Source organism: Benincasa hispida, chromosome 5 (genome assembly GCF_027475165.1).
Source record: "Benincasa hispida cultivar pf3 chromosome 5, pf3_genome.v1.1, whole genome shotgun sequence".
Classification (NCBI taxonomy): domain Eukaryota; kingdom Viridiplantae; phylum Streptophyta; class Magnoliopsida; order Cucurbitales; family Cucurbitaceae; genus Benincasa; species Benincasa hispida.
The window spans coordinates 7,238,829-7,265,446 of NC_143482.1; the positions used below are offsets into that span (position 1 = coordinate 7,238,829).

At 34.4% G+C, this 26,618-nt stretch overlaps 1 protein-coding gene across 2 annotated transcripts; it reads right to left on the reverse strand.

Moving 5' to 3' along the window:
• Window positions 1–5,205: 5,205 nt before the first annotated feature.
• LOC120077773 (spindle pole body-associated protein) lies at window positions 5,206–20,165 on the reverse strand. 2 transcript variants are annotated; one of them, XR_005481838.2, is made up of 5 exons: window positions 19,613–20,165; window positions 12,646–12,787; window positions 12,316–12,449; window positions 12,069–12,208; window positions 5,206–5,675 (listed from the first exon to the last, which is right to left on the reverse strand). XR_005481838.2 is itself a non-coding variant. In XM_039031789.2 (3 exons), the coding sequence occupies exons 1-3, from the start codon at window positions 19,894–19,896 to the stop codon at window positions 12,366–12,368; spliced, it is 510 nt and encodes a 169-aa protein (XP_038887717.1). In that variant the 5' UTR covers window positions 19,897–20,165; the 3' UTR covers window positions 12,240–12,365. The 2 variants fall into 2 exon arrangements, 1 of the variants encoding a protein (XP_038887717.1); XM_039031789.2 differs by lacking the exons at window positions 5,206–5,675; window positions 12,069–12,208 and having other exon boundaries at window positions 12,240–12,449.
• Between the last annotated feature and the right edge of the window lie 6,453 nt (window positions 20,166–26,618).

Genomic DNA, 26,618 nt, shown 5'->3' on the forward strand with positions numbered 1-26,618 from the left:
GCTTCCATACTTAGGTTCATTTGATAGGGTCTGATTTAGGAGTCTAGCATTTTAAAATTTATGATTTTTTTTCTTTCCATTTATTCATTTGTTAACTTTTTTAATTGCTATTTATTCTAAATTTGGGTCAGTGGTCCCTCGAACAGTATTATTCAGGATTTTATTACTTGAGTTTGATTTATTTAAATAAAAGTTTGATTTCTTTTATTTAATTTTTCTTCTTTCCTCGAGAAATTTATGATCAAGTCTATACAAGCACATAGTAGAATCTTAGAAACATAATAGAAATTTGGGTCGTTACAGATTGCTTACATCAATCACTTGAAATTCAACATCATTAATTGCATTAACCTAAGAAAAAGGACAAATATAGTCAATAAATTAGTTAAAATTCAACTATGATAGAGAAGTCAATCATTGATATGAGTATATCAGTGATAGACTCGTATTAAGAACTTCATGACTGCTTAAGAAAATTAAATCTAAACCAAAATAGAAATTAATTCAAAAACATAAATTAACTCATTAAGCCTCAAAGGACAAATCAAAATAGATGAAACTTTGTAGAAATAATCAAATTTACTAATAATATCAACAAACTTCAATTAAAAAGCAATGAAGCCTACGATAACGAAAATTAAAACAAATTTAAGAATATAGATGAAATCAAATCCAAAAACTAAGGAAGAATCGTGACCTAGAATTGGGAGGAAGAACCGCACGAGCAAAGGATGAACCAAATTAAAAAAAAAAAATTGAGAGGATGAGAAAAAAAACTAAGAACAAATCCAAAAACTATGATGATATTTAAACATATCAGAAAATCTCAAAAAGTGAGTAGAAATCCCACATTGTGAGCAGAAATTGATCGACGAAAGGATAAGAAAATAAAAATTGTTCCTCTCAGAAATTGATCGTATAAAAAGAAGATGAATATCGATTCCGTTCCTCTTACAAAATCATGGAGCCGTGAGAAAAAAGAAAAGAGAATCGGACGGGAAATAGACGTACGTGAATGATGAAAAGAGAATTGTGTGGGAGATTGAAGAAGACGATCTTCCCTAATTCGCGCCAGATATGATACTTTACTATTTAAAATGAAGACATTTTAGGAATAAAAATAAAATGACAACAAAATCTTTCCCAAATATTCTAAATCTGCCATTATTTTTTTTTTAAAAAAAATACCATATAATTAGTTATTCATACTAAAAAATAACACCATGGCCCAATTAGATAGGGAGGTTGGTCAAAATTAGGGTTGGCAATGGAAACGGGGTCCCGTCGACCACATCCTCGGTCAAACTGGGGATTCCTCACCCCACCCACGGGGACCCAACCCTGGGGGAATTTTGCCAACTCTAGAACCAGAGACCTTCAGTGTATTAGACTAACGTGATAACCAACTACACCACGACACCAATTGCTGAAAACATCTCTCTTTAATAAATGTCTTATTTTGTCTATTTTAGAAAAGTTTCCATTTTTTATCTATTCATTTTCATTTTGATCTTTTTTTTTTCTTTTCACACAAAATTTTAACATGATTCTTCCTTCGCTAAATTTCTTAAAGGTATATTCATGAATATGTATTGAAAGGTTGGTTAAATTATAAATTTAGTTTCTAAATTCTTAAATTTGTGTCTATGAAAATTTTAAATTATTTTAAGTGTTTAATAGATTTTTAAAGTTTTAATTTTATGTTTAATATGTTCCTAAACTTAATATTTTGTATCTAGGACGTTCATAACAAATTCATTACTTGATTTGTTAAATTTAAATTTTAAGTCTAATGAATTTGTGTCTAGTAGATATGTTAAATTTAAAAATTTTAAAAGTTGAAAGACTAAATTTATAATCTTAAAAGTGTATACACTAAATAAACACAAAGCTTAAAGTTTATAGGGACATGATTTTTAATTTAACTTAAAAGAGTTCCTAAGTGTATAGAATCTGTGTTAAGTTTTTTAGGCTAATTGTAATAAATGGAAAAACCTAGCTACTTATTTGCAAATATAGCAAATAGTTAGAATTTTCTGGAAAATGAAAATTTTGTTTATTTTATTTTAATTTAATTTCAAGTTTTCTCTTATTTTTTTATAGATATTACACGTGTTTTACAGATGATATCATTGTCATTCATGAATTAGTGATATCGGTGCTAAAATGTAGATAGATATCAACGATATCATTCTATCAGTGACATCCATATATCAGATGAATTTAGGTAGACATCAGTGATATTAATCTATTAGTGATAGCGATTTATCCATAATATAAGTGATATCGAATTATCAATGATTTAATGATATTGGTGATTAAATTTAGATAGATAATATGGATATAAGTCTATTAGTGACAATCATGTATTGGTGGTATCAATGATAAATTTAGGTAGATATTAGTGATATCATTCTATTAATGATATTGTTGATAACACAAAATGAATGATAGACTATGATATTTCTGTATTATTTTATAAATTAAAATCATTCTATTAGTGTCGTTATTTGACTTTGTCATATCAATGTCTTTTTTTCTCTTTCTTTTTGTTGGCAATAATTTGAAATCATGGTTGATCCATCCATAATTATGTTTTATGGTAGACGTGAGAATTACAGGATTACTAAAAAGTAATGGATGGAGATGAGCAATATCTTATTAAAAAAATAAATTGTTATTGATATTTCTATCACCAACATCTTTCACTCATGCACCATTTTCTTAAAATGGTGATGCATGAGTCATTTTGTTTAAAGTGAGGATACTTTAGTAAACTTAGGCGTTTTAAAAATCAATTTTGCTATTTTTGGCCATCTTTTTGCCTTATTTGGCTATCTAAGCAAGAAATACATTTTTGTAATGAAAAAAAGTATTAAAATTTTGTAATGATGATCAAAATAATATTTCTTTTTAGAAGCATAAAGAATAGAATGGACATTTTGAAAGTTTACGAACTAAAAAGAACAAAAATTAAAAGGACTAAAGGCAATGTATAAATAAACATGCATAAACATGATCTTCAAAAATATGCATTGGTTTTAGAGTTCCAATCTTGAAAGAGACATTTCTTCACTTAACTACATGTTGTTCATATCAAGAATGAAAATATCATTATCGATATAAATATTGTAACTCACATTTACGAATATATCGACGAATATTTAGATATTGATGGATATTTTGGAAAAAATCACGGATATCAAGGAAATTTATAAAAATATCTTGAATTTTTTAGTGAAATTTTAGAATAACTTATTTAAGCAATAAACTATGACTTTAAGCATAAAATCAATAATTAGAAGCCAAACATGATCAATAATCAAATGATAGATACTAGTGAAGACCAAAAAATGAATATAAATCGAATATTTCCTCAATAAAGACTAGGTCATACAATATGGAAGGTCAAATACAAGATTCAATAATAAAAAGATGATCTAGGAGGTACTAGCCGAGCACCAGCATAATTTATTTGGTAATGACAATATTACTCCTATGCTCAAAGTTTCTAACATAATTGGAAGTATGTCATCTGTGAGTCTCAACATCAACCTAATGATACCAATAGGAGGATACCTTGGATAAAACCATGTTCCACCCAGATGGGACGCTCTAAAGAATGTAGATAATATAGAGGCTCTGAATCCGAGTCTTCATCATTTTCACGAGGAAGTTGTGGTCCCCATGTGTAAACCGATGTGTTACAACCATTAGTATAACCACAGAAACCATAATTACTAGAATGACTATAGTTACTATGAGAATAACCATAGTTACTTTTGTTATAGACATATTATCCATGTCTATATTGACTGTCGAAACTCATCTCCTTCGTACTTAAAATAAAAGTGAGTATGCATCAATTTGAGCATCATCATGTGCGGATCTTCTACGAATTAAAGGTTCTCCTATTGCTCCAATTCCTGGTCTGCCAGCTCTATGGCCATGGTCGGAATCTTGTGTGGCATGCGTGAATTGAGATTCTCTAGTGAAAGGGCTAAGTCCTTCATATTGTTGACCACCTCCAAATTTTTCCTGAGCTTGACCTCCTCCATCACCACCCTCCCCCGTCACTACCATCATGATCATCATCATCGTCACCTTTATTTTGTTGACCTTGACTTTTTGAACCTTGATCTGACTGCTGATCTTCCAAAATTGTTGTTGTAGTGTGTGACACACATGTGTCACTCAAAAGAGTTTTTTTTTTTTTTTTTTTTTAGAATAGGTGATATTATTATACAACAACAAGAAGGATCCCATAACCCGGGATCAAGGCATCAAAGCAACAAAGCACAAGCAAAGACAGGACAAATAAACCAAAACAAAGCCCACAAGATAAGACCAGAACAAAACCAACACATAAAAATAAAGTCGCAGACCACTAGGGAGAAAGTCAGAGAAAAAAACCCAAAACCCTACAAACTAGGTACAGCAGCAAAACAAAGAACAACGTAAAGATCAAAAAAAAAAAAAAAAGAAAAAACATTTGTAAACACACTAGATAATACCAAGAAGGTCAACCCGTCAGGAAGCAACACGAGCATGAACCGTAGAGATCATAAGGTGAACCAAAGCTGACACCGACCTCGGTTGACCTCCATGCAGCCGCTGATTACGCTCCTGCCAGATGTAGTATATGGAAGCACACAAAAAAATAGAGATACAAAATACCCTTATTATGTTATGGTTGAACTACTAATTATTACCTCTTCATGTATGTTATGGTTGAACTACTAATTATTACCTCTTCATGTATGTTATGGTTGAACTACTAATTATTACCTCTTCATGTATGACACGCTCAACATCAATACCTAACTCTTGTGCAACACCAACAACATGTGGATCTGGGTTATTTCTACAAATATTACCTCTTATGTTATGTTTTACCATTATGTATGTTTTACCCTTATTATGTTATGGTTGAACTATTAATTATTACCTCTTCATGTATGACACGCTGAACATCAATACCTAACTCTTGTGCAACACTAACAACATGTGGATCTGAGTTATCTTTAGCATCATCAAGATGTACAGGTCTAATCCACGTATACAGTGGGTCATTTTCTTCATCACTTGGCTCAACCCCTACCTCAAGCAAATTTGGATAGTCAGTGATGACTCTGTGGAGCTCTTTGAATGCTTAAAGAATCCAGATGATGCTCCTTCAATCCCTTTACCTTTATGTTCCTGCACTTTTTGTTCACGTTCCCATTTGGAAGCTTCTGATGCACAAAGAGCTTCTCGATACATACGTCATTCATTAGCATGAACATTTGCTAGATACATATACACATTATCATCCAAATCTAATTCGAAAGCATAGTTTATTTGACGGCCAAGGTTTTCACGCAATTCTTCACGTGTAATTTCAATTATCTCCTTCTTCTTAGTCTTTTTCCTTATCTTTCCTTTGAATGCTCAAGAACATCTCTATCTTTACTTCTGGTGGAACATTAAGACATTTCTTCACATTTTTATTTGGGTCATATCAAACTAGGTGATACTTAAATGTTGTAATTCCTGCACTTTTATTGCATGACCACAATATTTATATATTGTGCCATTTTTATTCCCGGGAAGCTCAATGCAATATGCCCATGCACTATCAGCTCGTCCTGTGGAACCTTGAACTTGACCTTCATCTTCCATGTTAGATTTCGTACCTATATGAATTAAAATTATAATGTTAAACTTGCATAACATAATAGGAACATAAAAATCATTAAACATATCTATTGAAATAGGAAAAGAAGACGACACAAGGAGTTTACGTGGAAAACCCTAATTCAGGGAAGAAAAACCACGGTAGAAAAGAACTTATTATTTTATGTCATGTTTACAATAGACCCAACCTCAGATATAAATAGAATAAGATGAAACCCTAATTTAGCAAATATAGTAAAAAGACAAAAATGCCCTTAGGGCTAATTTAACGTATTTCAACACTCCCCCTCAAGTTGAGGCATAGATATCGACAAGACCCAACTTGCTAATACAAGCTTCAAACGTCTGTCTCGATAACCCTTTCGTAAAAACATTGGCAATCTGTTGGACTGAAGGTACATAGGGAATACAAATAGCTTCGTGGTTTAACTTTTCTTTAATAAAGTGGCTGTCAATTTCCACATGTTTGGTTCTATCATGTTGCACGGGATTATTCGCAGTACTGATGGCAGCCTTATTATCACAATACAGCTTCATAGGCCCTGGACTACTCTCGTGAAGATCAGATAAAACTTTCTGCAACCAGATTTCTTCACACACTCCCAGATTCATAGCTCTATACTCTGCCTCAGCACTACTTCTGGCCACTACACCCTGTTTTTTACTCCGCCAAGTTACCAAATTTCCCCATACAAAGGTATAGTACCCTGAGGTTGACCTTCTATCAATCACAGATCCGGCCCAATCTGAGTCAGTATATGCCTCGATGCTTCGTGTGTCATGTTTCCTGAACACCAAGCCCTTCCCAGGGGTGGACTTTAAATATCTCAAAATTCGAGTCACAGCTTCCATGTGCTCCTCATATGGACTGTGCATGAACTGACTTACTACACTCACAGCATAGGAGATGTCGGACCTAGTATGAGACAAGTAAATCAGTTTTCCTACTAGGCGTTAATACCTCTCCTTATTCACAGGAACTCCTTCCGAAACACTTTTCAGTTTGCTATTGACCTCAATAGGAGTGTCAATAGGTTTGCATTCGGTCATTCATGTTTCCTTTAACAAGTCCAGAGTGTACTTCTGCTGAGAAACAGATATTCCTGCTTTTGATCTTGCCACTTCCATCCCTAAAAAATACCTTAAACTACCAAGATCCTTAATTTCAAATTCACTTGCCATCCTTTGTTTTAGCTTAGCAATTTCTGTCGTATTATCCCTTGATAGGATGATGTCATCAACATACACTACCAACACAGCAATCTTTCCTAAGGGTGATTTTTTGGCAAACAAGGTATGATCAGAATGCCCCTGAACAAACCCTTAGGACTTAACAAACATGGTGAACCTGTCAAACCAGGCCCTAGGAGACTGCTTCAACCCATATAAAGACTTCCTGAGTTTGCAAACATGATTCCCAAACTTAGCTTCGAAACCTGGAGGTGGACTCATATAAACTTCCTCTTCCAACTCACCATTTAGGAATGCGTTCTTTACATCTAGTTGATGTAGAGGCCAATCTTTATTCACGGCGACAGACAGAAGAACACGAATCGTGTTTAACTTAGCCACTGGGGAAAAAGTTTCTGAATAATCAATCTCATACGTCTGAGTGAATCCTTTAGCAACTAACCTGGCTTTATATCTCTCGAGTGTTCCGTCAGACTTATACTTCACTGTGAACACCCATTTGCAACCAACTGTTTTGTGACCTCTAGGGAAAGCTACTAACTCCCAAGTCTTATTTGCCTTAAGAGCTCTCATTTCCTCCATTACTGTTGCTTTCCACTCGGGAACTTCCATGGCCGCATGTACACTGGTAGGTATTGTTAGAGCATCTAGCTGAGTAGTAAAAGCCTTAAAAACAGGAGATAAGTTGCTATAGGTCAGAAAGCTATGCAAAGGGTATTTTGTACATGACCTGGTTCCCTTTCTCAGAGCAATTGGCATATCCAAAGTGGTATCATAGTTGTCGGTTTTCGTCTGTCCCTCTTCAATATCAGAATTTTGAGACAATTCTGCATCCTCTTGAGGATCTTTTAGCATCTCATCTCTTCCTGAAGTTTCAACCTTCTCTGAGCTCATTTCGTCATTTTCTATGTTCCCAGACTTTTCTTCAAGACTCTCCTTTGAAACAACGGGATCTTGAACTTCAGCTAGTTCCGACGCTTGGACACTTTTCGATGGAACACCAGAGGTTTCCTGAATTTCCTTTCTGAGATTAATATGTTATCCAGGGCACTTGTTTAGTAGGAAGAACCGACACGGGAACAACAGGAGCAGAATTAGGTTCAAGACTAGGTAGACTAGGTCCAGGAATATTGGGAATAAGCTCAAGGTGGTTGAGGCTAATGGGTATGGAGTACATGGAATTGTTAGTCTCTTCATTCGTGGTCTCCCCCTGAAGATGACTAACGGGAAAGAACGGTTTGTCTTCTAGGAACGTGACATCCATATTGACAAAATATTTTCTGGAAGATGGATGAAAGCATTTATAGCCTCGCTGATGAAGGGGATACCCGACAAACACACATGTTTTAGCTCGTGGAGCAAACTTAGTCCGGTGTGGACCATGAGTATGAACAAAGGCTGTACAACCAAACACACGAAGAGGAACCTCAGGAATAAGACGGGTAGATTGATAGGACTCTTTGAAGCACTCAAGAGGGGTTTGAAACTTTAGAACTCGTGAAGGCATTCTATTAATTAGATGAGCTGCGGTAAGAACCGCATCTCCCCACAGGTACGAAGGAAGAGACGCTGGAATTATCAAGGAACGAGCAACTTCAATGAGATGGCGATTTTTTCGTTCAGCTACCCCATTTTGTTGTGGAGTATATGCACACGAGTTTTGATGGATGATCCCTTTTGACACTAGGAATTCCTGGAAGGTGTGGTTGACAAACTCACGACCATTGTCACTTCGAAGTATGACAATCTTTGTGTTAAACTGTGTTAATATAGTGGTATAGAACTGTTTGAAGGTAGATAAAACCTCGGACTTATCAGCAAGGAGATATACCCATGTAAGTCGGGTATAGTCATCAATGAAAGTTACAAACCACCGTTTACCAGACAGGGTAGCGATGCTCGAGGGACCCCAAACATCACTATGGACCAGGTGGAAAGGCTGGGTAGGCTTATAGGGCTGAGAAACAAATGACATGCGAGGTTGTTTAGCACGTATACAGACATCACAAGATAATGAAGAAACATTCACATTATGGAATAAATGAGGAAACAAATATCGCATATATTGAAAACTAAGATGTCCAAGACGAAAATGCCACAATAAATAATTTGTTTCAAATATAGTAAACGAAGATAAAAGACTAGTCCTAAACAAGCTTCTGGAGGAAGCATCTGTAGAAAGGAAATATAGGCCTCTGTCATATCGGGCAGTGCCAATCGTCCTCCCCGAGCTCAAGTCCTAAAACAAAGCAGTATCTGGTGAGAAGACAACTCTACAGTTCAGATCTTTTGTTATTTTGCTTATTGATAATAAGTTGTAAGAAATTTTGGGCACATGTAAGGCTCTGATACCATATTACTGATTAACATTGAGCGGAGCAAAGAATCCTCTGCCTTCCAGACACACTCTTGAGGATCCCCAGGACTCGGTCGTGGTATCTGTCCAGTTAAATATCCAAACTTATGGCGTCCCTCAAGAACCATTTTAATTGTTTGGGACCAAGAGAAGTGATTTTGCCCATTCAACTTCTCTCCCGTGATCATTCCTGCAGAATTTCCAATTGTTCCAGATAAAAGATTAGAAGTTGGAGGAGTAGGAAACATTGATACTGGATTTTCTGAATACATCGGGGAAGAATCATGGCCATTCAATCTGGCTCCCAGGGCGACCATCTATTGCTGAAGACTAACTAATTGTTGTTGGAGTTCCCCATGAGATTCAGATCTGGAATTTTTCTGTCTAAACACCATGGGATTTTCTTCAATGGAATCACCCATTCGAAACTGGGGCTGAACTGAATATACATGAGGAAGAGGCTGTCCACCATGGTACTGTGAAGAAGCTACTGTCGAAAGTCCACCAGCGGCAAAGTTCGGCAGCCCGTGACCGGCGCTGCTCCCAGACGGCTGTGATGGTGGGTAACGGACAAACGACTCGGCAATCGGCTGCGAGGCTGAAGAAATCGCGTCGATCTGACCCGACCCGGCAGCTGGAGCAAACCCATGACCGTCTGGTGTAGATCCAATTCTGTGCGACGCTGAGATACCTACCGGCTGTAGATCGATCGCGTGCGCCGGCTGGAGAACGTGCGAGGCTGAGACGGTTGTGTGCGAAGTTGAGGGTCCGATCGGTTGTGACCCGTTCGCGTGTGTCGGCTGGAAAGCATGACCTTCCACCACCACCTGCTGTTCGGCTGGAAAGGTCCGATTGATGGTGTTTAGTTGGAACGGCTGAGACTAGAAGCTAATCGGCGCGCCCGCTGGAGCAATTCCACCACCTGCTGTTCGGCTCGCCAGCTGGATCTGTTCGGTTGAGCCACCTGGGATGATGGTTCGGAGATAGCGGTCAACTGCTGCTTGAATCATAGCCTCATTAGTCAGCGTACCTTCACCTATCAAGTTTGATGATTGAGTTTCTTCTACCGGGGCTAAGGTTTCATCACCTTGCTCTGATACCATATTGAAATAGGAAAAGAAGACGACACAAGGAGTTTACGTGGAAAATCCTAATTCAGGGAAGAAAAACCACGGTAGAAAAGAACTTATTATTTTATGTCATGTTTACAATAGACCCAACCTTAGATATAAATAGAATAAGATGAAACCCTAATTTAGCAAATATAGTAAAAAGACAAAAATGCCCTTAGGACTAATTTAACGTATTTCAACAATATCATAGCATAATAAGAATTTATTAAAAACAACCATAACATAATAAGGGTAAAACATAACATAATGGAGAATAGAGATACAAAATGCATAACACTCCATAATATAAATACAAAATCATAGAATTTAACATAACATAATATGAATGCAAAATGCATAACCCTAAACTTATATAACATAACATAATAATAAGTACACAAAAAACATAACATTAAACTTATTTATAACATAATAAGGATAGAAACATTATAACATTAAATATATAACATAACATAATAATAAGTACACAAAAAACATAACATTAAACTTATTTATAACATAATAAGGATACAAAAATTATAACATTAATTATATAACATAACATAATAAGAACACAAAAGTCATAACATTAAACTTATACATAACATAATAAGGCTACAAAAATCATAACATTAAACTTATACATAATATAATAAGGATACAAAAATTATAACATTAAACTTATATAACATAACATAATAAAGATTCTTCAAAAAAAAAAAAAAAAAAAGGAATATAACACTTATAATATTAAACTTATATGACATAAAATTCAAAACTCGCAACAATAAACATAAGACAAGAAGAAAAAGAGAACTCTACAACTAAAAGAAAGCTTGAGAGAAAATTAGAGGAAAGTTAGAGAACTTGAAATTTGAGTGGTGTAGAAGAATGTTATGATAGAGACATTTACAAGAAAAATTTATGGATTTTGAATGAGTTTAAAAATTAATATATATTATTATTTCAAAGTGATTTTCTTGGAAATGAAATTTTGAACAGTGAAGTGATTGAAATATTTTCAAAGTAATTTTCTTGGAAATGAAATTTTGAATAGTACATTGATGTGAAAATACAATGAAAAAGTAAAATTAGTATATGTTATATTTTTAAAGTGATTTTCTTGAAAACAGAATTTTGAATAGTAAAATGATATGAAAATTCAATTAAAAAAAGTAAAATTAATATATGTTATTTTTTCAAAGTGTTTTTCTTAAAAATGAAATTTTGAATAATAAAGTGATATGAAAATTTAACAAAAAAATTTGAATAAAGTTAAAAAATTAATATATGTTATTTTTTTAAAAAAAATTCTTGAAAACGAAAATTTAGTTGATGAAAAAAGCAAAACTCACATCAATTGAATATTAGAGTGAAATGATGTAAAAATTCTATGAAAAAAATTGGAATATGATTAAAAATTAATATATGTTATCTTTTCAAATTCAATTTCTTTGCAAGTGTAGGTCTTAGATTAAAAACTGAGAGAATTTAAATTGGAAAAGGTTGACATTGGGAAAATTGTAAAACACTTTGAATTATTGAATTTTGAGGTTAAATAATAAATATGTTAGTTTTTAAAAAAGGGAAAAAATGCAACATCCCACGATTTGAAAAATCCACGTAGTTTGTCGAAATATCTGCGACATATCACGAAATATCGACGACATATCACGAAATTTTGAGGAAAAAGATGTTAACCCATTAAATCTCTATTGAACATGCCAATTTACCGATATATCCGCGATACTTGCGATTTTTCAATCCTTGCCTCATATCAACAGCGTTTATAATACTTTTAAGCAAAGATCTTAAAGCACGCAGAACCGAGGGGTCATCAAAAGCCTAGAAAAGATGAAACAGGACACTTGACCTGAAAATAGAGATAGCACAAATCAACATAATTATGAGAACTAATCCTGTTTCTTTTCTTTATTTATTCTCCTTTAAATCAAAGAGTTACCAAAAAAAGACACATACACAGAAGTAGAGGAGAAGCAGGTGGTTAATACATATAATCTCTACAATAATCACTGTGTCCTTTTCACACCAAATGTGTCTTCTACTCCATCACTAACCTTTCTTCTTCGTTCTGCAATCATCTCAGAATAAGCCTGCAAATGCACAAAACCTTCTCATGGAAAACAACTTCTTTCCTCCTCTTATTCGTTTTTAGCAGTAAAAATGCTATCAGAAATCCACCCATATTAACTTTTGTCAAATGTTCAAGTGATCTTGCATTCATAAAATATACAGAGTCTCATTCTGTTAAAGGTGATTCTAGATTCAAATACTAAAATCAAAACTAACCTTTGGATATGAGTAAAGAAAGATGTACCACCATAAGCATATCAATGAGAATATTACTGCAGTCACTGCTGCCGACTTTATAATAACCCAGCTAGAGGAAGTCACTAGCAATCCTGTCAGTGTTATAGTCCATGGTTGACACCTTGTGACAAAATGATAAGGAGGACAACATCAAAATCATAAAGTTATAAAAATAGTGATCACTAATCGGCCCAAAAGGTTAAGTTGGTGAGTTGTGGTAACTTTAATTATGTTAATACTCTAACATTTCCTCTTAGTAGTGAACTTGAAAATTTGTAGAAGGCCAAAAATCAACATCAACCATTAATTAGGGAGAAAAAAACACGACAAGGATTTGAATACAGAACCTCCTGCTATGATACCATAGAAATCACCAATCAACTAAAAAATTGATGAGCTATGGTAAATTTAATTATATTAATAATACTCTAACAAAAAGCATACTATACCTAAACTAAAAACTTTAATGATACTTCAGAGAGAGTATCCCATTTCTCACCAAACCAATCCAGACTGCCAAAGCCTCGTTTTCATGGACATCAGGGAGTTCTCATTTTTCTTTTTCTTCTTTCCATTTTGGCAGATTCAATAAGGTGGGACAGAGAAAGGCAAGTATTTGACGACGCCCATAAGCATGTGTACAAACAGGTATATGGATCTATACCGTACAATTTTTTTGCGCAGAAATCGAGTCCAAGTTGCCTGTTTGGCACTGATGCATTTACTTTCTTTCTTAAAACCACAAATCAATCGGTTCAGTTGTTTTTTTTATTCATTAGAAGTCGTGTGAACTGTGGACTATACTATAGAATACGATAATGTTGCAAAACGTTGTTTAATCCTAGGGCATTTTAGTCTTTTACTTGGTGTCTATAGTCTAGGGTTTCTAACCTATGGCTATTTATATTTGTTCCTGTATTGTGTAGTGTGTATTAAAAATTAATAAAAACTCTTTATCGTAGTTTTTTCTTCCTGGCCTAGGGTTTTCCACGTAACTTTGGTGTTCTTTCTTCTACCCTTTATTTTCAATATGGTATCAGAGCAAGATGATGAGACACTAGCTGGAATAGAAGAAATTCAATCATCAACCCTAGCAGGAGATGGGAGTCCGGTGGAAAATTCCCAAAGTGCTGAAATTAGGACTGCCATCAACCACTATCTTCGATCACTTGGGCTATTGCAGGTCCAACCGCAGCCGGTCAGAGTAGAAGCAGCCGTGCCCCAGCCAACTGGCTCCCTGTTCGCACCGCACCTGTCCTCATTCGCGCAGCATTTGCCAGCCTTCAATCGGGCAGATCCAGCCGGTCCTTTTCCTTCCGTTGCACAGCAGAACCTTGGCCTACCTCTGATCGGGCAGTTCGCTCCTCGCCCGAGCGCTCAAGTTTTGCAGATTGCAGCCACCATCTCTGCCGCAAGCGTCAGCGGCCACTAGGGTTCAACACTGCCTCCTTTGACCTACCCAGCCATGCCTTTGCCTAGTTCTTCAAGCCAACCGCCGGTCCAGCCAGTTCAGCCGGCCCAGTTCCTTGTCCAACCGGCTCTCAATTCTTCCATGCCAACCAAAACAACCTTTTCAGGGGTTTATGGGCAGAAACAACCCATGCCTATTACATTTCCAATCGAGTCAATGGGTTATGGCGGAGCCATTGGATTTCAACAACAGCTAGCTAATTTGTAGCAGCAGATTTCCACACTCGGGGCAGCCTTTAGATCCACGGCAAGTCATCCGACCGATTTTCATCCAGATGTGTATTCTGGTCTTTCATTATGTTCAGAAACATCAGTAACTACTTACCCTACTTTACCTATTACAAACATTATGACTGGTTTTGTGGGCAATTTTGCAAGGATAACCATTGGAGAAAAACTTAACAGCCAGAACTATTTTTCCTGGTCTCAATCTATGAAAACGATCCTCGAGGGATGGCACAAGTTCGAGTATCTAACTGGGGAGATACCAAGACCGAACCTTGGGGATCCTCAGGAATGTATATGGAAGGGGGAGGATTCCCTCCTCCGCTCAATTTTAATAAACAGTATAGAACCTCATATTGGAAAGCCCCTACTCTATTCAGCGTCAACTCGGGATATTTGGGAAGCTGTCCAGAAACTATATTCGAAAAGACATAATGCTTCACGACTTTATACGTTGAGGAACCAAGTACATGAGTGCAAGTAGGGGACCCTTGATGTAACGTCCTATTTCAATAAATTGTCACTATTGTGGCAAGAAATGGATCTGTGTCGCGAAGTTGTTTGGAATTGCCCAGTCGACGGGGTTCAGTATTCGAAGATTGAGGAGGCTGACCGTGTCTATGATTTCCTAGCTGGCTTGAACTCGAAATTTGACACCGTCCGGAGCCGGAGTTTAGGACAAAGACCAATGTCGTCCCTTATGGAGGTATGCTCAGAAGTCAGACTAGAAGATGATAGAACAAGCGCTATAAATGGTACAATTGCCGCTACCTTGGACTCTGCTACGTTTGGGATCAAGTCGTCTGGATCTGAGAGTGACAAGCAGAATGGAAAGTCTCCTCCAATTTGTGAGCACTATAAGAAACCATGGCACACAAAAGACCAATGCTGGAAATTACACGGTCGTCCACTAAATGGCAAGCGGCGTCTTCCAAATGATAAGTCTAAATCCAGTCGAGTCCTTGTAAGTGAAGCTGTTGATGGTGCCCCCCAGGTGACCAATTCTATTGATCCAGGTACAGTTGGGACTGGCAACATTGTCCAATCAGGTACTCCTCAGTTCTTTAGTTTCTTTGTTGAGGGGGATGAATCCTGGATTCTTGACTCGGGAGCGACTGATCACTTAACTGGATCATCTGACCAATTCCTCTCCTATTATCCAAGCACTGGAAATGAGAGAATATGAATTGCAGATGGACCTTTTGCCCCCGTTGCTGGGAAGAGCCACTTGTCTCCAATTCAGGAGTTGATTTTACAGAATGTTTTACATGTGCCAAAGATCTCTTACAATTTGCTATTGATAAGTAAAATAACCAGAGATTTGAACTGCAAAGTTGTTTTCTCACCAGATGATGTTTTGTTTTAGGACCTGAGCTTGGGGAAGACGATTGGTACTGTCCGGCACAATAGAGGGCTCTATTTCTTTTCCGATGATGCTTTTTCTAGGAGTTTGTCTAGGACTAGTTTGTTATCTTCTCTTACTATTTCTGAAACTAACTTTTTATTATGGCACTTTCGTCTTGGACATCCAAGCTTTCATTATATGAAATACTTGTTTCCCCACTTATTTTGTAATGTGAATGTGTCATCTTTATCTTGTGATATTTGTATTTGTGCAAAGCAACTCAGTGCCTCTTTTACTTCTCAACCCTATAAACCTTCCCGACCTTTCCATTTAATATATAGTGATGTTTGGGGTCCGTCTAATGTCACAACTGTGTTAGGTAAATGGTGGTTTGTCACCTTTATTGACGATCACACCCGTCTTACATGGGTGTTTCTCCTCACTAACAAATCTGAAGTGACGACAGTGTTCCAACAATTTTACACTACCGTCGAAACTACCAAAATCGCTATTCTTCAAAGTGACAATGGACATGAGTTTATTAATCAGTCTTTTCGTGAGTTTTTTACTTCTAAAGGCATCGTTCACTAGAATTCCTGTGCTCATACCCCTCAGCAGAATGGGGTGGCTGAGCGAAAAAACCGCCACCTCATTGAAGTTGTACATTCTCTCATGATACTTGCGTCCTTACCCTCATATCTATTGGGAGATGTTGTACTTACTGCAGCTCATCTCATCAATCGGATGCCCTCCCGTGTGCTTAAATTCCAAACACCCCTAGAGTGTTTTAAAGAGTCTTTCTCGTCCACTCGCCTTTTCCCAGATGTTCCCCTTAGGATGTTTGCCTATACCGTTTTTGTTCATAATCATGGTCATCACCAGGGTAAGTTTGCTCCTCGAGCCTAAAAGTGAGTGTTCGCTGGGTATCCCCTTCATCAACAAGGCTACAAGTGTTTTCAGCCTTCCTCTTGAAAGTATTTTGTCACTATGGACACCACCTTTCTCAAGGACAAACCCTGTTTCCCATTAGTCCTCTTCAGAGGGAGACCGCTAGTGAAAAGGCTAATATATCCACCTATTTTGTTCCCATAGATCTGTTTCCTGAGCCTATCCCTGATGAAACAAGTGCCCTGGATAACCTACTATAGGAAGAATCTCCAAAAGGAAATAGTTCCCGAAATAGTTCCCTCTGTTGCTCCACCGGAAGTTGTCCAAGAGTCAGAACTGGAACCAGCTCAAGGTGCCTCTATCCTTGATGATAATGAATGTGTTGAAGGTGATGTAGTGAACTCTGACGAAGTCAAGATCGATGGTGGTAGTGAATTATCAGGTGATACACAGGAAACTGAAAACGTGCAATAGTCGAGTATAGATAAACAAGTAGAAAGACTGGTGAGTTTGATGCTACCTTGGATTTATCAATTGCCTTATGGAAAGGTACTAGATCCTGCACCAAGCATTCTATGAAAAGCTTCTTGTCCTACAGTAACTTGTCTTTGAGATTTAAGGTCTTCAGTACCAACCTGGATACTGTGATGATACCAAGCAATGTGCATAAGGCCATGGAAGTTCCTGAATGGCAGGCCGCAATTATGGAGGAAATGCGTGCACTTGAGACAAACAGAACTTGGGATCTGATCGCTCTTCCTAAAGGTCACAAAATAGTCGGGTGCAAGTGGTTGTTCACTGTCAAATACAAGTTTGATGGGACTCTCGATAAATACAAGACCAAGCTGGTTGCAAAAGGGTTTACTCAGACATATGGGGTGGATTACTCAGAAACTTTCTCTCTAATGGCAAAACTTAACATGATTCGAGTTCTTCTCTCAGTTGTTGTTAATCAAGACTAACCCTTACATCAACTAGATGTAAAAAAATGTTTTTCTGAATGGTGAGTCAGAAGAAGAGGTCTATATGAGCCCACCTCCAAGTTTTGAAGCACGGTTTGGTAATCAGGTTTGTAAATTAAAGAAATCTCTGTATGGCCTAAAGTAGTCTCCTAGAGCCTGGTTCGATAGGTTCATTACTTTTGTTAAGTCCCAAGGGTTTGTTCAAGGGCATTCTGATCATACCTTGTTCACTAAGAGGTCGACACCAAGGAAGGTGGTTGTTCTGATTGTCTATGTTGATGATATCATCTTGTCAGGGGATGATTCAGCTGAGATTGACAGGTTGAAATAGAGGATGGCAGATGACTTCGAGATCAAAAACCTTGATGACTTGAGATATTTTCTTGGAATGGAAGTAGCAAGATCAAAGGAAGGGATCTCCGTGTCTCAAAGGAAGTATACGTTGGACTTGTTGAAAGAAACTGGAATGACTGGGTGTAAACCTGCAGATACGCCGGTGGAAGTTAATAGCAATTTGGTAGTATCTGTAGATGATGTTCTCGTTAACAAGGAAAGGTATCAATGTCTTGTGGGGAAGCTGATTTATCTTTCGCATACCCAGACCTGATATATCATATGCAGTTAGTTTGGTCAGTCAGTTTATGCAGACTCCCTCTAAAAGACACATGGAGGCTGTTACACAGATTCTGAGATATTTGAAGTCTACTCCTGGAAAAGGCTTGGTGTTCAGAAAACATGACAAAAGATGCATTGAGGCCTACACAGATTCAGACTGGACAGGTTCTGTTACTGATACAAGGTCCACTTCGGGATATTGTACGTTTGTATAGGGAAATTTGGTTACCTGGCGGAGTAAGAAGCAAAGTATCGTTGCTAGAAGCAATGTCGAAGTTGAATACAGAGCTATGAGCATGAGAATTTGTGAAGAAATTTGGTTGAAAAAAGTTCTGGTAGATATTCATCAGGAAAGTCATGACCCCATGAGACTTTATTGCGATAATAAGGCTGCTATTAATATCGCTAACAATCCTGTCCAACACGACAGAACCAAATATGTGGAGATCGACCGACACTTCATCAAAGAAAAACTGGATAGCGATAGTATCTGCATTCCCTATATTCCGCTGAGTCAATAGATTGCTGATGTCCTCACCAAGGGGTTATGGAGACAGATTTTCGACACCTGTGTTAGCAAGTTGGTTCTTATTGATTTCTATGCCCCAACTTGAGGGGGAGTGTTGCAAAACGTTGTTTAACCCTAAGGGCATTTTAGTCTTTTGTTTGGTGTCTACAGTCTAGGGTTTCAGATCTATGGCTATTTATATCTCTTCCTATACTTAGTGTGTATAAAAAATTAATAAAAACTCTTTATCGTGGTTTTTTCTCCCTGGCCTAAGGTTTTCCATGTAACTTTGGTGTTCTTTCTTCTATCCTTTATTTTCAATAGATAAAATACAAAAAGCTTATCTAATTGCTTCATTCCATTACATTGCCCTCTAGGAATTATTCTAGCTAAACTAAACATTCATGGAAGAAAAAGCACTTCTGTAATGAAGGCTGCAGTTATGGAACTTGGAATAATTGCAAGCAGAGCCTTTACAGAAACATGTCAAATCATGACCAGACTTGTGAATAGATAAACATCAAAGTTATAAACAATATGAGCACATGCTAGAGGATAGAAACAGTAAACAACAGATGATATGTCTAACTAAGAACAACATATTCCAGTTAAGCAAAAAATCCATCATTAGTCATTCAACATCTGCAACTAGAAGTCCAAATGTACCTGACTCCCACCATGTTAAACTTAAAAAACAAAAGAAGAAAAGCCTCCACTATTCAGGTACATTGGTGAAAACATAACTTTCTCTGTATAACCATTACCAACCAAATATATGAACAAGAAAACAAGATAGAAATTCATGATTCCTTGATTTGTTAGCAATAATTCAGAAATCCCAATATTGGAATTCTCTAAAAACCTAAAATCGAAAATTTGATAACAGAAAATGTTAGATAACAGGATAAGAAAGTCCCAAAATGGAAAGCTAACCAAGAAGGCTTTGTATCCCAGACGGAGTCATATTCGAAAGAGTGGTAATTCAAATATCCATCCATATCATTGACGACCCCATTTTCATCCAGAAACTGAGAATCATTTTCTTTGCCTGATTGGTTCCGAAAAACCACAGTTTTGGTGCGGAATTTGGTGGAATTGGGAGTAAAGGAAAGGAGTTGTGAGGAAGCAGGGAAGTTAGAAAGAAGGGTTTGTGTTGAAGAAGGACAATGGAAGGATCGTAGAGAAGTTGGAAGGAATAGAGAAATAGCTCCCTCCATAGAATTGGGAATTTGTATTACAACTTCAAAGTTTGAAAATTTGAAGTAGTGTAGTGATTATGGAGGCATGGAGCTGAACCGCCGAAGTTGGGGAATTCCGAATTGGATTAACAGAGAGGATAAAATGGATGGCCCACGAAATACGATGCACCCATTCAACCGCTGCTCATAAATTTCTTACACAAGTAGCGTCCTTCATCCGGGCCCTTTCCCAATTACTCAAAAACATTTTTTTCCGCTTCTTGTATTTTGTTTTTCGAAGCTTAATCGAAGAAAAATATTGAAGGCAAGGTTAAAAATATAGATGGATGAAAATATGGAGGTCTTACTTTTATGCAAATATTGTTAAAAATATTGATAAAATCTAGATATTATTATAAAAAGTATAAAAGTTAAAAAGTTAAAAAAATTAGGATAATTATTTTAAATGATAAAACTGTTTAAAATATTTTCAAATATAACTAACATATCACTGTTTATTAATGATAGACATCTATCAGTAGTTATCATTAACATTGATAAATGTCTATCAAAGGTCATTTGTTTTATGAGAATCCAAGATTCCTACGGAGCGCACATTCGAATTACTGCATTTGTTTTGTAGTAATGTAAGATACATCTCAGATGCTCGGACATCTGAGATGTCCATATGAAGGGTCATCTTCTTTTTACTTTTTGAACCCTTCTTTTTTATACATACAAATATCACGCTTCTTTATTTTTATTTTAGAATTAAAATAAATACTGTGAATCATGTATTTCATTGCCTGTGATTATATTGTAGTTGTTTTTCAGAAAGATATTCAAATTCAAATTTAAATTAATATTTTTATTAAAAAAAATCTTAAATTAATATATATTATTTTGGTGAGAAAAATAAAATAATAAAAAAATAAAATTATATTAATTTAAAAAATTCAAATTAATAGAAACAATTATATTATATAACTTCAAATTATATTAAATTAATAAATAGTCATAAGAGCATTCTTGGAACATAATGTAAATTTAAGACATTCTCAAATAGAAAATTCTACAAACAAACATAGTTTTCCAAGTATTCCTGAATATCTTAAAAAACATGTTCACAAAACTGGTTATTTAATGATGTTAGGCATCTATAATTTCAAATATCTATGATTCGATTATCGAAAGATTCCGTCATTTCCAAAAAAACAACAGTCTCTTCGTGTCTATTAATAATAGACAATGACATTTTTCTATATTTATGAATAAATTATTTCATTTTCCTATATTTGAAAACATCCCTTAAAATTAGTAACATAACATTAGTAAATTAATATTTTATATGATATTTAGATTAGTTAATTTTTTTTTCTTATTTTGTTATGTTTTATGGATTTTTCTATAATATAATAAATATCAATTCAACCTTCATGTTGATACCAGACTCAGAAATATCGAGATGTGACGGAAATTTAATACTATAATCTTATGCTAAATTCATTTTATTCATCTCATCCAATTATTATATCATAGTTTTTCACAAGCAAACCCTACTTTCTTCTTCTTTTTTTTTTTTGTCAAATATTTTTTTTTTACTTTTTGTGTGTGGCAAGAGTAGAATGCACAAAAATATGTGCATCTTAAATAGGATTGGCAAAAAAGCTCGCGGAGTCGGGTCCCTGTGGGGAATCCCTAGTTTGACCGGGATGGGGGTCAAACCGAGGACACAAAGCGGGTCCCCAGCCAAGGACGAGGGTAACCCAACCCCATCTCCGAATATTTTTTTTAATATTTATATATATAATTATTATTTTAATAATTTATATTATTCTTTAATATTATTTATTTATATTTGTATAGAGAAATTTTCACAAATAGGAAAAATGTCAAACTATTTACTGAAATAGCAAAAAAACACTAATAGACACTGATGGACTTCTATCAACTTCTATCAATGATAAACTTGTATCAATTTTTGTCACTGATAATATCAATGATAGACTTCTATCAGTTTCTATCACTGATTGTCACTGATAGACTTCTATCAACCTTGATCAATGATAGACTTCTATCCCTATCTATCACTGATAGACGTCTATCAGTGATAGACTTCTATCAGTTTCTATCAGTCATTAACGTTGTGATAGACACTATCACAATTATAATTAAATTTTGCTATTTGTGTAAATATTTTTCCTTATTTTTCTATTTTTGAAAATCTCTCACATATATATATATAATAGTAGTTGTAATGTTGTTTTAACCTTTTTTTTTTTTAATTTCATTTCATAATATAATTAATTTTACAATAAAAATCTTTAATTTTTTAATTATTAATTTAAACAAATAATAATTAAAAATATAAATATAAATGAACATTTTTTCTAGCGAGGACGACGATTACAAATCCCCACGGGGATGGGGATAGAGAGTGCATTCCGATAGTGCCCTGTCCCGTTACCAACTCTAATTTTAAAATGCACGATAGTAATCATATAAGTGTCAAATCTCTATTTTTCTTAAAATATAAATTGGGGGTGAGGGGATTTGAACCACGGATCTCTGAGTCCTTAACACATACAAGTGTCAGTTGAGTTAAGCTCTTGTTGGCAATTTAATTTATAACAAGGGTTGTTTTTAAATATAGGAAAGTAAGCCAACTTATTAACAAATATAGCAAAATATCACTTTGTGATAGACAGTGATATTTTACTATATTTAAAAATATTTTTAACAATTTTACCATTTAAAACAATTTTACTTATAATAAAATAGAATCCATTAAAATTTTAAACTAATAATTACACCCATAATGAATGTTAATGCCAAAATGAGCTTAAATTAGAAATAATTGGCATAAGTTCTGACCTCTCGTGAACTCGAAGGTCCGATTCCACAATACTGCAATTGTTTATCGAAAAAATGAACCTCCGATGCAAGTCATAAATTTTTTTTTACAAAATTTCCTTTAAAATCAATTCAAAATTACTTAAAACAAAATTATTTTCTCTCGAGATCCTATCAAAATAATAATAATTAGTAGTAGTAATTCTTCTAAGTGAAGAAAATATTTTTCTAAAGAAAGTGAGGTAAACATAAAGAAAAAAAATTAAACAAACTTTAGTAGTATTAAATTAATTTGTACATTTAAAGAAATATCGAATTGTGAATTTGGTTAGGAGAAAGTTAAAATTTAGTCCTATGGATTATAATTAGAATTTAGTTAATATAATTTGATTAAATCTTTATAACTAATCCCTAAAGTAAATACTATTTATGAGAATTTTATCAAACCAGAAGAAATAAATTCTAACTTTTAAAGATACATTGATTCAACCCTAACTTTCTTCAAATTTTGGAACCAAATTTGTGTTTAACCATCCACACCTAGAGGGTTATGCATCCGGTTTTCAATTATTGGCTTAATACTTGCAAGATGTATAAAAAAACAAGTTTGCTATTTTTGAGCTTACATGTTGGATTCCTTTATGGCATGTTTGTTTCACAATATTTCACTTCTTAAAATCTATGATATTATTTCTTTAAAAAAAAATCTATGATATTATTATCCATGAGACTTTAAAATCCATATGATAATGGTTTTATAATACACTCGTAAGGTAGACTTTTTATACCTTAGAGATGAACAGTAACAATATAATCTAATTAATTAAGACATATAACTTTACTCTATCCAGATATTCTTTAGGAACGAGAATTCTAAAGAATCCTAGGTTTAAATCATCCCTACCTCGCGAGAAAATGTTTAAAGGAGAGGATTCAACCTTGAGAAAGGTGAATCTGACATGGGAAGTAGTAGAAAGTGTGAGATTGATTCGAGAGAGTTCATTTCTATGCTTTCCAATTTAATTTATTTACTTCTATTTTTACACTTTTTCATTTCTTATTTTCTTTACTTTGAACAGTTGATATTGTAATCATAGAATGAAGTACATTTATTATTTCTTCGTTATGAGTTAAATCTCTAAGGTTTCAGTCATGTGGATAACCTAAACTATTATGGTTTGAGCAATTGCTAATGTATCTTTTTCTACTTTGAGTTGAACACTTTCTTAGTTGATCTTAATGACAAATGTGTATATATGAATTGGCCACTTAGTTTAACATAATAGTTGAGTCTTAATGATGAGAAGGTTAGGATATAAATTGATTTCACAAAAGAATATGGGACTAAGAGCCTAGAGATAGGATCGTCACATATGCATAGAGATAAAGTACACCGTAGGATAAAGAAATTGCATGAAACTAATCTAAGATTAAGCTAACCACAAATATATAGGTCTAACTATTTAGACTCCTAAAAAAGCTTGATACAAAACCAAATAGGAGATGTTTTATTTCCATACTAAGTCACTGTCAAATTGACGTGGTCACATAGCTTAAAAGGCATGATACCTTTTTGGTTGACACTAGACTATAATCCCTAACTATCAACACTTATTTACTGCTTTTATTTTCATCAATCAAGCTACTCATCTTTCATTTATATTGGTTATCCTTTGTTCCATTGATTATATCATATTTAACAAGATTTAATTTAATTCTAGTCTCGTGTGATACGATACTTGGAATACTTCCAAGTTATTACTTGTGACCGTGTATGCTTGCACTTAGACCACATCTACTTATATATTTATCACTTATACACATTTGGTCGATCACATATCCCCATGACCCTAAACCAAAAGAATCGAAAAGCTGGTACAAACCAACAAAGATAGTTGTTAATTGAACCGAGGGGATAAGTATGAAATATGAGTGGTAACCAGGAAGAATGAGGACAGTCGAAGCCGATGCCGATCTGAAAGCCCAAAGGTTTAAAACCTTAATCCTTATATGTAAGAGAATGTTCTAAACCTAAAATCCCTTTAGTTTAAAACCTTAGTTCCTATATATAAGTGTCGTAACAACTAATAAAAATAAGAAACCCCACGTGGTGAATTAAATTTAGTTATGGTTAGAATCACCTGAGTTTCACTAAGGAGGATGTTCAAGTTTGACGAATATAAAAATCATATTTTTAGTAAAAAAACAAGTTACAAAAGTTTTTTTTGCAGAGAATGTTCTAAACCTAAAACCTAAAAGCTTCCTAAATATCAAAAATCCCCTTGAAAAAATTGAGTTATAGTCAAAATATCTCTCAGTTTCACTGGTGTACAAGTTTGACGAATATAGACATGTTTTCAGTCCAAACAAAATCCAAAAGGATTTTGTACTTGCCCATGTTTGGTCATTTTTATAAGGGGCAGCATGGACAAATTTTTGTCATTTTGAAAGTTGTAAATTCTCCTTTTATGTAGGTGTCATTTTCGTTATAACTTTTATGTGTCTATTGATTAGAGAATTATAATTTAAATCGAATGGCTATAAGGTTAAAAATATTAATCCCTAATCATACATATCGAGTAATAAATAAATAGTTTGAAGAGATCGAATCTCGAATGGAAAGATGTGATTGCTTTGCATCAATTTTGTTTCAAGAATTAAAACACATAAAGTAAAAATATAGTAGATTAAACATGTAAAAACAAGGGAAAAAAAGTTACTTTTGAAGACCTTTCTTCAAATCTTCTCAAATTCTTCAATAATAGCACAAACTCTTCTTTATGTACAAGACACTATCGAAAGAGTCTTCTCCGTTATTCTAACCCCTTTAAAAGTGAGAAGGGAATTGATCTTTTTTTTCGAAAGAATTTCTCTGTAAACTCAAGGGAGAAATTGAGACGGAGAGTGATTATTTTTTTTCCTTTTTTTTACATAAAAAAAAAAAAAAAGAAAAAAAAACGATCACAAATGCGGAGCTTTTGTAAATAAGATATGTGAAGAGAGTTAAGTCCCTTCATCCATTCACCACTCCCTACATCTGTAGGGAGTTAATCTCATTTAATTTGATTTTAAATTAATTTCATTAAATCAAATCAAATAATTAATTAATTAATCTAATTAATTAATTAATTAATTATAATTAAATATATCATATTTAATTAAATAGGTTTATATTGAATCATATTCAAATATGTTTTTCTTTAGTAAGCTATAGTTTTAATATGAATTTCATTCCCATTAATTATAATCGACAATTTTAATATGAATTTAATTCACATTAATTAACATTTAAATTTTATTCAAACAAATTAGTACTCTCATATTATATAGCTTAATTTTGAATCTTATTCAAAATTAAACTTTATATTATAATATATCTATATAAATTATATTAATTACATCATATACAATTAACATAAATTTCCTTAATCAATTTGAACATTTCAAATTCTTTCAAAACTCTTGATCCTTGTTCTACTTATTGTGAGCTAGCAATGAGACTTAATGAACCTACAATTATAAGTTAAAATGATATGAGATTAATTAATTAAACTCTTTAATTAAATTAATCAACATTCATTAACTATAGGGTACTCCACTAAATACCAATAATTACATTCATATGAACTGTAGAATATCTTGTGTTCATTGATATAACAATTACAAATAAGTCGATCATTCACAAGTTGTTCATAATTACAACTGAGTCAAATTATCGTTTTACCCTTATAATTATCGTTTTACCCCTGTAATTACCTATTTCTCTTTAAGTACCACTAATTCTCTAATGAACAATTTGTTTATGGTCCAACCATAAACCAACTCCCCCTCGGGCCAGTGAGAGTGTGAGACCTCATTGTTCAAGACTCGGAGTCAGCACTTAAGAGAACAGCTCATCTACATGAGAA

Excerpts from the sequence above, each read along its gene's own strand:
- LOC120077773 (XM_039031789.2), bottom strand. The coding sequence starts at position 19,896 with ATGGAGGGAGCTATTTCTCTATTCCTTCCAACTTCTCTACGATCCTTC. Across the intron at positions 12,788-19,612 it reads TGGGATACAAAGCCTTCTTG|GTGTCAACCATGGACTATAA; the intron begins GTTAGCTTTCCA and ends TTTTGTCACAAG. Across the intron at positions 12,450-12,645 it reads TTCTTTACTCATATCCAAAG|GCTTATTCTGAGATGATTGC; the intron begins GTTAGTTTTGAT and ends GTGCATTTGCAG.